This window comes from Saccopteryx leptura, chromosome 11, assembly GCF_036850995.1.
Source record: "Saccopteryx leptura isolate mSacLep1 chromosome 11, mSacLep1_pri_phased_curated, whole genome shotgun sequence".
Lineage (NCBI taxonomy): Eukaryota > Metazoa > Chordata > Mammalia > Chiroptera > Emballonuridae > Saccopteryx > Saccopteryx leptura.
Window position 1 is genome coordinate 60,009,849 of NC_089513.1, and position 13,026 is coordinate 60,022,874.

General features: G+C 41.9%; 1 protein-coding gene across 1 annotated transcript in view; it reads right to left on the bottom strand.

Moving 5' to 3' along the window:
- Positions 1-13,026, bottom strand: part of AFG3L2 (AFG3 like matrix AAA peptidase subunit 2) — a 51,208-nt gene that overhangs the window by 26,093 nt on the left and 12,089 nt on the right. Inside the window, exons 6-9 of the mRNA XM_066352724.1 lie at positions 11,353-11,427; positions 6,943-7,067; positions 4,492-4,765; positions 1,749-1,886 (exon numbers count right to left, since the gene is read on the bottom strand). Of these exons, the coding sequence (XP_066208821.1) occupies positions 1,749-1,886; positions 4,492-4,765; positions 6,943-7,067; positions 11,353-11,427 (612 nt within the window). The remainder of the gene's footprint in view (positions 1-1,748; positions 1,887-4,491; positions 4,766-6,942; positions 7,068-11,352; positions 11,428-13,026) is intronic.

Here is a 13,026-nt window from a genome sequence, read left to right on the forward strand (position 1 = left end):
CTATTGTGCTTTAAAAAAAAAAGTGAACATTTCCCTGACCAGGTGGTGGTGCAGTAGATGAAGCATCGACCTGGGACGCCAAAGTCCCAGGTTTGAAATCCCGAGGTTGCCGGCTTGAGTGCGGGGTTGCCAGCTTGAGTGTGGGATCACAGACATGACCCCACGGTATTTGGCTTGAGCCCAAAGGTTGCTGGCTTGAAGCCCAAAGGTCACTGGCTTGAAGCCCAAGGTTGCTGGCTTGAGCAAAGGGTCACTGGCTCAGCTAGAGCTACTCGGTCCAAGCACATACGAGAAAGCAAAGAACAACTAAGGTGCCGCAACTATGAGTTGATGCTTTTCATCTCTCGCCCTTCCTGTCTGCCTGTGCTTGTCTATCTCCCCCAACCCTTGCTAAAAGAAAAGGGCGAACATTTTAGACACTGGTAAAATACACAAGAACAAAAATTTAAGTGTATCTTTAAAAATTAATCCACATTCACACTTCCTGATTTATTTATTTACTTCTTTTAGTAAGTGAAAGGTGGAGAGGAAGAGAGACAGACTCCTGCATGCATCCATCCTGACCAGGATCCACCCTGCAAGCCCCTACCAGGCAATGCTCTGCCCATCAGGGGCAGCTGGCAACTGAGCTATTTCAGCACCTGAGGCAAGGCCATGGAGCCATCGTTAGCACCTGGGTGCTAAGGGGTGGAGAAGCAGATGGTCGCTTCTCCTGTGTGCCCTGACTAGGAATGGAACCCGGAAGATCCACACACTGGGCCAGCATTCTACCACTGAGCCAACTGACCAGGGCCCACACTTTCTGATTTCAAAACTGACTACAAAGCAACAGAAATAAAGACAGTGTGGTACTGGCATAAAGATAGACATACAGGTCAATAAGGTAGAATGGAGGGTCCAGAAACAAACCCATTTTCTATGGTCAAGGATGCTAAGGACATTCAATGGGGAAAGAACAGTCTTTCCAACAAATGGTGCAGGGAAAACTGGATATGGACATGGAGAAGAGTGAAGCTGGAATTGTATACCATACCATATTAACACAAAACAGATCGTATTAATTTTAAATGGATCATAGACCTAAATCAAACAGCTAAAACAATACGAAGAGCTCTGGCTGGATAGCTATCGACCCAAAGCACAGAGGTTGCCAGTTCAATCCCCAGTCAGGGCACACACAGGAACAGCTCAATGTTCCGGTTTTTTTCTCTCCCTTCCTCTCTAGCTGAAATAAATAAATAATTTAAAAATATAAATAAATAAAACTCTTAGAAGAAAACAGAGGTAAATAAATATTTACAACCTTGATTTAGTAACAGATTCTTAGTTGATACTAAAAGTACAAGAAACAAAAGAAAAAAATAAAACTGATACACTGGACTTCATCAAAACTTAAAAATTTGGTGCTTCACTATAAAGAAAGTGAAAACCCACAGACAACCCATTTGCAGAAAATATCTGTAATTCATGTATCTGAATAGGAGTTAGAATCCAGAACATATAAAGACTCTTCTTTAATTCACCAAAAAGAGAACCCAATTAACAGACTGCAATCCTGAGGCTTTCCCCTGGAAGAGTGTTCAAAGCAGTGATTGGGGGGAGGTCACTCCACAGGAGTCCAGGGCACAGGGCCATCTTTATCAAATCCCCATTACAGTAGAATAATGAAGGAGGAGGAAGAGGATTAAGGAGGAGGAGGAGGAGGAGAGGGAGGAAGCTGCACTGTCAAAATGAAACAAAAGACTTACTCTAGCTGGACCCACACCAACAAACATCTCCAAAAACTCGGATCCACTAACGGTGATGAAAGGGACGTTGGCTTCTCCAGCTGTGGCCTTCGCTAACAGCGTTTTCCCAGTGCCTGGAGGACCAGTGAGAATGGCACCCTTCAGGTGCAAAAAGAGAAAGTATATTTAACTAGAATTTCAGAAAAGTAAATAGCATATTCATTAATAATTCCTAGGTGTAAATCTGGATAAATTTTAATTGAATCTTTTTTTTTAATTGAATACTTCTTAAACATTTAAAATATGTTAGATTACTCTTATATTAGTAAGAACAGGAAGAAAAAAATTATTAGAGATTATTTTGTTTTTAAAAATTTGGTCAGGCCTGACCAGGTAGTGGCGCAGTGGATAGAGCATCAGAATGGGATGCGGAAGACCCAGGTTCAAGATCCTGAGGTAGCCAGCTTGAGTGCGGGCTCATCTGGTTTGAGCAAGGCTCACCAGCTTGGACCCAAGGTCACTGGCTCGAGCAAGGGGTTACTCAGTCTGCTGAAGGCCCGCAGTCACGGCACATATGAGAAAGCAATCAATGAACAACTAAGGTGCCGCAACGAAAAACTAATGATTGATGCTTCTCATCTCTCTCCGTTCCCATCTGTCTGTCCTTATCTATCCCTCTTTCTGTCTCTGTAAAAAAAAAAAAAAAAAAAAAAAAAAAAAAAAAAAAAAAATTGGTCAGAATGTGAAACCTTAAATCTTGCCATGCCCTGGCCGGCTGGCTCAGCAGTAGAGTGTTGGCCCAGTGTGTGGAAGTCCTAGGCTCGATTCTTGGTCAGGGCACAAAGGAGAAGTGACCATCTACTTCTCTACCCTTCCCTCTTCTTTCTTTTCTCCTCACAGCCATGGCACAAGCAGTTTGAGCAAGTTGGCCCTGGGTACTGAGGATGGCTCCATGGCCTCCACCTCAGGCACTAAAATGACTCAGTTGCAAGCAATGGAGCAATGGCCATAGCCAGAGCATCGTCCCCCAGTGGGCTTTCCAGGTGGATCCTGGTTGGGGTGCAATGCAGGAGTCTGTCTCTGCCTCCACATGTCTCACATAAACAAACAAATAAAAAAAAACTTCCCTTATTTTATAACATTTTTAGTGTTGCTTTTTAGACTCTTCTAACAGTGTATTAAGGGTGACTTACGCCATGTACTAATAAACCAACAGGTTTACTTAAATAATTCAAGGAGACATAAACATCACACTCCCAATTTTTATTGTGCTTATTCTCTTCCCTTTAAAATTTCACAAATGAAGCCTGACCAGGCGGTGGCGCAGTGGATAGAGCATCAGACTGGGTTGCGGAAGGACCCAGGTTTGAGACCCCGAGGTCGCCAGCTTGAGTGTGGGCTCATCTGGTTTGAGCATAAAGCTCACCAGCTTGGACCCAAGGTCGCTGGCTTGAGCAAGGGGTTACTCAGTCTGCTGAAGGCCCACGGTCAAGGCATATATGAGAAAGCAATCAATGAACAACTAAGGTGTCGCAACGAAAAACTAATGATTGATGCTTCTCATCTCGCTCCATTCCTGTCTGTCTGTCCCTATTTATCCCTCTGTCCCTGTAAAAATTAAAAACTTAAAAAAAATTTCACAAAAGTAAAAATCTAATGACCAATGGTGAACTTAAAAAGGAAAATAATTTTAAGTTGTGGAGATGCCCAAGTATGATGTGTACAGGTACTTATGTTAAAACCAAATTAAAAAACTATAAAATACAGACTTTAATCCATAAAGGTAGGGCTCTGAAATCAAGGAAATTGTGATTCCCTTTATAAATGATTTCTTTAAAGTAAACTTTATTAATGGAATTTTAAAAGAATTAGTTAAAATGCCTGACCAGTTTGTGGCACAATTGATAGAGCGTCGAACTCATATGCTAAAGACCCAGGTTTGAAACCCTAAGCTCGCCAGTTTGAGCATGGGCCCACCAGCTTGAGTGCAAGGTCACTGGTTTGAACGTGGGATCACAGACATGACCCTATGGTTGCTAGCTTGAGCAAGGGGTCACTGACTCACTGGAGCCCCTGGGTCAAGGCACGTATGAGAAAGCAATCAATGAACAACTAACGTGCCACAACAATGAGCTGATGCTTCTCATCTCTCTCCTTCCTGTCTGTTTCTGTCAAAATAAAAAAAAAGAATTAGTTAAAAATGTTTGATTCGTATACTGAATGACTGAGGCTGTCCCTGCAGTACAAAGATCAGTGAGGCCAGCCCATCACCATCTGTGGTCACACAGGATGTGATCCTTCTGGGAGAAGGGAAGGAATCAGTGCTGTCAGCTCTTCCCGAGTCCTGTGTCATGAACCTCAGTGCCAAGCTCAGGCAGACGGGCTGTGCATACTTGCTGACGCAGGGACAGCTGGATGACAGCAGGGAGCAAAATGCTCAGGGCACTACAGCTGCTGATAATGGGGTGTCTAAATCAGACTGGAGAGAGAAGGAAGGCAACCCAAGGAAGGTTTCAAGGAGGATAAAACACGAATCTTCTGGGAATATACACACTACATGCAAGAACACACATTCGCACAGACTGAGTAACCCAAGTCTCCTAAGTTAAGCAGAAACTAGTAAGTTCAGACAGAGGAAGAAGGAAAGAGCTACTTCATAATGAGTAATCAAACTTCAGAAAATTTTAACTTCTGAGATCAATAAATAATTCAAGAGATTTGAGGGTTAGTAAGTTGAAAATAACATTTTAAAAGTTTATTTTACCTTTGGTATTTTTGCTCCTAGGTCTTGATACTGCTTTGGGTTTTTCAAGAAATTCACAAATTCCATTATTTCTAGCTTGGCCTCCTCGCAGCCAGCCACATCTTTGAACTTCACATCTATCTCGTCCTTCAAGACCTTGGCAGTGGTTTCTCCGACACTGAAGAGCCCGCCCATCCCGCGGCCTGTTCGCCCAATGCCAGCAGGCCCTCTTCGTATGGTGTACAGCAAGAAAGCGATGATGAGCACCGTGGGCAACATGCTCAGGAGGAACGAACTAAAAAGAGGACCACACACAACAGCAACACACTTATAAGACTGCTAATCTTTGGCTTTTTTTAATGTTTTGCAAGATACACTTTTTGATAACTGCTTGGGATATAACTATACATTTTCTATTTTTATAAAAACTGAACATTCTAATATTTTATCTGAAGCACAAGGAGAATCTTACTGTCAATATCACTGAAGTAGAAGCACAAAGACCAGAGAAAAATCAGTTCTTAACAGATATTAATACTTAATTCCTATTCCAACAGCCTCCATTTATGTGCAGTGCAGAATTAACTGATTTACTGGCATTAGAGCCAAATTTCAAGAAATTTCTTTTCAATTATTCACTTAAAAATTTTAACACAATCCTGGTATTAGCAGGGGTAGAAATTCTAGTTCTCTTATGGGAATGCCTCAGGTTATTCTGAAGACGCGTCTTCCAAATATCAATCCTTGCTAACTTAACAGCTCATCAGTTTCAAAAGTCCTGTATACATTTTTACATTTAGTACTGACAGGCACAAGCATTTATGTATTGAAATACCATTTGATTATATTTTTCTTTCTACTTTATATTACAATTAAGGTTTTTATTAATTTCTTTTCAAAATTGTGCGTGCACTTCAAAACTGTAAAGGGTTAGGGTTAGAGATGAAGTCTTGAAGGAGTGGCATCAGAATCGCTAACAGTGTTTATCTGTGGGTGCCGAGGATACAGATGCTTTGCGTTTTCCTAGTTTTCAACAGAGCACATGTGTTGCCTGTGTGGAGGCTGGAGACTAAGTTCTCAAAGTGGAGGCGAGATTTAATGTCCCGCTGCTGATGGAGCAGCAGCGCTGAGACTGTGCTGCACACACTGGATCAACGGCGATGAGGGCACACAGCCGCTGGGCCGGCTCGCACAGGCTGACAGAGACTCACAGCCGAGCTGCCCTGCCCTCCAGCCCTGTGTCTACTCCGGAGAGATGTGCTGGGAAATCACGTAAAGCCTGAGGATGCCTTTTGCCTTCTTTCTATCTCAGGTCAAGAACAAAACAATAACAAAAACCAGAATTTACTTCCTTATTTTTCATCTTTTACAGTATTTTAAATTCTCCTATAGCAAACAGCAAGAACCATGAAAAACTTACATTTGGTTTATTTCTGGAGGAAAAAAATACATACTGATGATAAAAATTTAAAGAATAGTGCAATAAAACATTTTGTAATGTTTCAGCATCAGCCTATAAAGTTAAATATTTACATGCTAGCCTCAAGGCAGAAAGTTATCATAAGTGAGATGATTTAAATAGCTATCTTACATCTAAATACTGCAAGTAGATTATAGTTTATACAAACCAGGATTCAAGAGTCCCTAGAACTGAACAATACTATCAGCTCAATTAACACATCAACTCTCTTTTTCTGCTCTTTCATATACAGAAAAATTATAATTTATTTCTATTTTTACTCTGAAACTTATCATTCAAGAGCAAGGTGTACCTTCTGCATTTTCTGCAAATGGAATACTGAAAGGTATACCCAGATGACCACTCAAAGTCAATATAATTCCCAAGTAACTTCAAAAACAAGTGAACTCTTAAAATCAATGGGCTCTTCTTGAAAGACTCAGACTTGTAAGTGGCCTCATTAAAGACAAATATCCCCTAAGGCAGGGGTCCCCAAACTTTTTACACAGGGGGCCAGTTCACTGTCCCTCAGACCGTTGGAGGGCCGCCACATACAGTGCTCCTCTCACTGACCACCAATGAAAGAGGTGCCCTTTCTGGCAGTGCGGCGGGGCCGGATAAATGGCCTCAGGGGACCGCATTGTGGCCAGCGGGCTGTCATTTGGGGATGCCTGCCCTAAGGGAAGCAGCAGCTCTGACAACAGAGGAAGAATTACTTAAAAATCTTGGAAAACTGTGAAATATAAATGTGAATGTATTTAAAAGGTGGGAATGCTACTCTTGAACACTCAGGGCTCTTTGTACTGAAACCTACTAAAAGTGCATTGGACATTAGTACCCCAAAGCACTGCTTAATCATGATAAAAATAAATGTGTAGAAAATCAGTTAGTAGCAAAAACTAGTAAATTACCAATGGTTTAAAAAAAATCAGGCCAAACTGAAAAGGGCCTACTTGACAGAGTAATGTGTAGCTGGCCACATGGTGACAACACAGAGCATCACTGCATCTTACCCATCACTCTCAGCAATGTAGACAACAGGTACCCGGTTCTCCCCTTCTATGCCCAGTTCCTGCTGCAAAGTTTCCAGGTTCCGCTCAAAGGTGTCCACACTGCCGATATTAAACCAGACGTATTGCTATAAAAACAGAAAAACAAAATATACTAAGAACTAAGGGGAAACAAAAGTTTAATTCACTAAAGGGTTCAACTTTTAAAGAATTTTTCAGAACTATTGAAAATTTACAAGTTAAAAACCCCAACAGCCTGACCAGATGGTGGCACAGTGGATAGAGTGTCAGTTTGGGACATGGAGGACCCAGGTTCTAAACCCCAAGGTCGCCGGCTTGAGCGCAGGTTCACCAGCTTGAGCACGGGGTTGCTGGCTTGAGCAAGGGGTCACTTGCCCTGCTGCAGCCTCCAGGTCAAGGCACAGGTGAGAAAGTAATCAATGAAGAAGCAATCAATGAACAACTAAGATGCCACAACGAAGAACTGATGCTTTTCATCTCTCTCCCTTCCTGTCTGCCCCTCTGACTTTCTCTGTCTGTCAAAAAAAAAAAACAACAACCAAAAAACAAAAAAAGACAGGTTTTAATGATATGGCGATTGTTTCACTCAGTGAGAACACCTGGCAATCCTTGGCAAATAAGCATTTCTTGAGCAATATTCCTCAGTAGTTCTAAAATTATAAAGTGAAAAGAATAAAAAACCTATCTGAAGCTCTGGCCAGATGGCTCAGTTGGTTAGAACATCCTCCAGAAGCACAAAGGTTGCCGGTTCTATCCCCGGTCAGGGCACATACAGGAATAGATCGATGTTCCTTCCTCCCTCCTTCCGTCTCTCTCTCCATTCCTATCCCACTAAAATCAATTTAAAAAAATAATAATAAAATATAAATTAAAAAAATTTAAAAACCTATTTGAAAACAGAACCCTTTTATAAATAACCATGCTTCCTCTACCTCTTCTCCACTTCCCAGACACCTATGCTCAAACAAAAAGTCAATGTGACACACAGTAATAACAGAGTTCACTGAGCACTTACTAATGTCAGCCTTGTTCTAAGACCTTTATATACATAACTCGTGTAACCTTCAGAGCCACTCTAAGCAGCAGGTACTATCAACAGGGGTGTCAAATCTTAAGATCAGGAAGGCACCTTCCCCATCCCCATTACCCTGTTTCCCTTCTATTCACTCATCTGGTGAATTACTGAGGCCCTGGAGAGAATACCTGACGGGCCTGAGAGAATGGCTATTTTACCCTCAACACAGAGGTAGTCCATATTGTGCTGTATCAGCCCTGACTGTTACTGTCCCCATTTCACAGATGAGAAAACCAGAGGTAACTTCACTTGTTCATGATTACACACTTAGTAGTAACAGGCTAAATCTCTGAATCTGAATCCAAGCAGTCTGGCTCTAAGCCACTGACCATAAACACCGTATCACACTACCTCTCTTATACCACGAAAATGCTAATCATAACTCACATTTATGGAGTTTTACTATACAGTAGGCCCTGTTCTAGCACTCTGCAAGTATTAGCCACATTTTTATAGCACAAAGACTTTGTTTATCTTTTAACATGTAATTGCTTAAAAGTCTTTTTTTTAAATCAAAACAATAAGTCTATGATATAAACCTCAGACAACTCAGTACCCGTCACCCCATATTCCTCCCACCATCCAGTTTCTGAGTGGGGAATATCACTCTGGTTTCCCTCTCCATGTGTCTAAAAACAAAAGATGGAGAGTAAGTTTTATAATATAACAATAATTCTTAGTAAGCTGTTCACTGGCAAAGCTGCAAAATTCCTATGGTTACAAGCCTCAAAACATGTCAATAACAGATTAACTACATGAGACTGGCAATTCCTAAGTTCAAATCTACTAGCAACTGGGCAATACACTAAATACATGACTCTTTTATCAGCGAATCAGGGTGGAACACGGCCCAGCTGCACGGAGACTCTGGGGACAGTCTGGATGAGAACTCTGGGGAGGGTCCTAGTGCTCCAGGAGATTCTGGCCCATCTTGAAGTTTGAAAACCACCGACTTTCACAATTCTCATTTAAGCACTAAGCACTAAAACAGTAGTATTGTTCCCATTTTAAAGATGTAGAAACCAAGGCATAGAGGAGTTAGGCCTACAGCTAGTAAGAGGGAGCTGATGTGAGGCCAAATCTGTCAGACCCCAAAGCCTGTGCTCTGTTTACACAGCAGTCTCAAGGCTGCTGCTCTGTCAGCAATGCAGCACTAAACCTCACCTCCACTTTGAGAGCTCAGTCTGCAGCCTGCCACGCAGGCAACACACGTGCTCCATTGAAAACTAAGAAAACACAAAGCATCTGTCACCTCAACACCCACAGATAAACACTATTAGCAATTCTGATACCACTCCTTCAAGACTTAATAGTAGTCCTTTACAGTATTGAAATGCATGCACAAGTTTGGAAAGAAATCAATATATAACCTTAACTGTAATATGAAGGAGAAAGAAATATAATTTATAATAAAACAGTATGAATTTAAATACGTAAATACTTGTGCCTGCTAATACTAAATGTAGAACTCTGGGAAAAGCATGGCCCCGAGAGTCATGGCTCCAGCAGGGGGAGGCGCAGAAAATGAGGAGCCTAATGTGGACATTTCTCTAATTTTTTGCTCCATAAACAATGTTTTGGCCTGACCAGGCGGTGGTACAGTGGATAGAGCATCAGACTGGGATGCAGAGGACCCAGGTTCGAGACCCCGTGGTCGCCAGCTTGAGCGCAGGCTCATCTGGTTTGAGCAAAAAGCTCACCAGCTTGGACCCAAGGTCGCTGGCTCCAGCAAGGGGTTACTCGGTCTGCTGAAGGCCCGCGGTCAAGGTACATATGAGAAAGCAATCAATGAACAACTAAGGTGTTGCAACACGCAATGAAAAACTAATGATTGATGCTTCTCATCTCTCTCCATTCCTGTCTGTCTGTCCCTGTCTCTCTCTCTCTGACTCACTCTCTGTCTCTGTAAAAAATAAATAAATAAATAAACTCGACCATCTTAACCTTAAAAACCAAAAAAACCCCACAATGTTTTGGAGGACAACCCTGTATAGACATCTTTACATGCATCCTTAATTATTCCCCTAGTATCATTACCGAAGCAAAATTACTCAGTGTGTGCATAATTTCAACAATATTGATCTATATACACTGCAAACTGGCCTCTTGAAACAAGTTCCAATTTAATTCCCAGCACTAGAAGTTTGATGGATGGTTCTAAGGGAAAAAATGTAACATACTTATCAATGAACATTTCATTATAAGGTGAAAAGAATGGGAAAAAATTAAGACAAAATAACTTTCCTAAAATACTAAAGTCATTTGATATCACAGATATTCAATATTTACCGATGTTTATTAGACAGAGAGATGGTCCCATCAGCTCTAGTTTCCCTTAAAACAGCGGTTCTCAACCTGTGGGTCGCGACCCCAGCGGGGTCGCCTAAAGCCATCGGAAAATACATAATGCATATCAGGTATTTACATTCCCAATCATAACTGTAGCAAAATTACAGTTATGAAGTAGCCACCAAAATTATTTTTTGGTTTGGGGTCACCGCAACATGAGGAACTGTATTGCGGGGTCACGGCATCAGAAAGGTTGAGAACCACTGCCTTAAAATGTTGCCTCATCCAGGCAGGATGACTAGGAAATGGTTATACAAAATCACCCTATGAGGGAAGGGAAGCAGCCCGGAGAGAGGTCTGGCCCTGGGAGAGGACAGCCAGACTGCAAGATGCTGAGGGACCAGGGTCAGGCAGGAGGGTGGGGCAGGCCCAGGGAGGAAAGGGACTCAGCCTGGAACCACACCTGCCCCTCACTTCCCTTCCCCACCGATCCCCACAGCCAGTCTGGGGCTCTAGAATAGTGTTCAAATGGGTAGACAAGAAATGTAAATTATTTTAGAAATTATAACAATATAATATCACAAAACGGTTGGGAGATATAGAGCCGAATGCTTCTTAAGCCAATTTGAAAAAAGCTGTCTCAAGACAAGCAATTAAGATTTTAACATTTTTCTAAAACAATTGTTTTCTTAGTCTTAAAAAATCATAGATATTGGAATAAAAAAAACTGGAATTTTACTCAATGTTTCCTAAATGTCAGCCAAAATTATTAGTAAGACCAAACCAAGCCCACAGACCTGATGCTTGAATTACAATTATGCACACAACATGTGCATGATCACCTACGGCGGCGACAAGTACTCCAGTGTCCAGTGCACAATGCTCTGCACTGTGAGCCAGTTCGCTTTTCAGGTCTAAGGGAGATCCTGGTTGGTGTGCATGTGGCATGAGGGAGTCTTTCTATCTCCCCTCATTTCACTTAAAAAAAAGTTAACAGCTAATTCACATCAATTAATAAAACCATTTACCCCATCAACAGGAGTTTTTCCTGGTGTAAAAGTCACTCGAACAAATCGCTTGTTGACAACTTCCAGTCTGTCTACCTGGAATTTTAAAAAGTTAAACAAACATAAATTTAAAGAAAAGACCTGAAATATTCTTTTAAATCATTTAAAATGCATGTGATGTTTTAGACATACAAAGAATAATAATAAGTAACATAAAGATGGCCCATGTTCCCCCCACTCTGGCTTGAGAAATACAACATCACAAACCCCGTTGAAGCCACCAGCCTCCCTCTCCTCCCCAGGGATGGCCACTCTGCACTACTGACTGTCCCACAGCACTTGGGCCACACACAAAAGTAGCTCTAAACATATTCACTTCTGCCTGTTTGCAAACTTGAAAAATGGTCTCATTTGGTATGTATTCTTCTGCAATGCTCTTTCTTCCTGTCGTTGTACCTGTGAGGTTCATCATGCTGACATGTCAGTCCCGTGGAGCAGTCCTTCTATGAGCATACCTCAAGCTACTCCCCATTCTCCTGTTAGCAGACATTTACGCTGTTTCAGAGGTTCACTATCACAACCAATGCTGCTGTCAACATTCCTGCACAGACCTTTCTGGGCACATCTTCAAGTTTCTCTGGGATGTGCACTTGTAGATAGATTAGGAAGGCTGTGTTGCAGGGTACAGATGTCTTCGATTTTACTGGATGGTGCCAAATTGCTCTCCAATTCACACGCCCTAGGAAAATACGCCTACTGCTCTGCACCCCACTTGCTATTATAGGACTTGTTCGTTTTTGCCACTCTGTGGGTATAAAATGGTTAAAACTTGCTTTTTTCCTGTAACCTCCTAATTATATGAGATTCTCAAGAATACTCTTAATTTCATCCCACAGCCTCTGGCTGATTCAGAACACGAGCTTGCTTCCTGCTGTGATGAAGTCTGTCCAGGCAGGAAGTCTGGAGGGTACGAGTCAAACTGGCTAGTGAGGGAGCCAGCAAATTCCAGGAGGAGCTGGGACCAGGGACTAGCTGTTCCTAAAGGCAGTCCTTCTGGAAAGGAGCATCTGACGGACTCTACCCCATAAAGCCGTGACGGCAACGGTAGACTGGGCCCACAAAACACGTCAGAGCGGCTACGGAGAACCCTCAAGGCCTGTCACCACCCTTAGGACAAGTGCAGCCCCTCCACACAAAAGCAGGCTCCCCACAGGCTGGAAATTACAGATGTAACATCATCACTTTCATGAGAGAAACATTTGCTCCAAAAATCTGAGTAATCATTTTCATTTTTTCCGTCCTCACCTTACTGTACAACCTTTAAAAATAATTTTAGATTCTTTAAACATTAATAGTATGAATAACTTTATTTTATCCATTTGATTGATGAAAAACTCAGTACTGAGAGGTTCAATATTTTCCCCAAGGTCACAAAACAGGCCTAATCCTGGTTCTCTTATATTTCATCAACTCTAAAATGGGACATTTTTCATGTTTTAGTATCTCAGAAGCTATAACACACTTCACAAATGATGGTATTTCAGCTTCGTTGGAGGCTTTTCTTAGTAACACACAAAATAATGTGTCTTAAAATCAGAAGCATCTTAAAACTGCTGCAATAGGGTCTTAGTGGATGAAGACCCAGCCGGCTGACAAAGGCTCCTGAGCAGCGTGCAGAGCCCACCCGGTCTCACT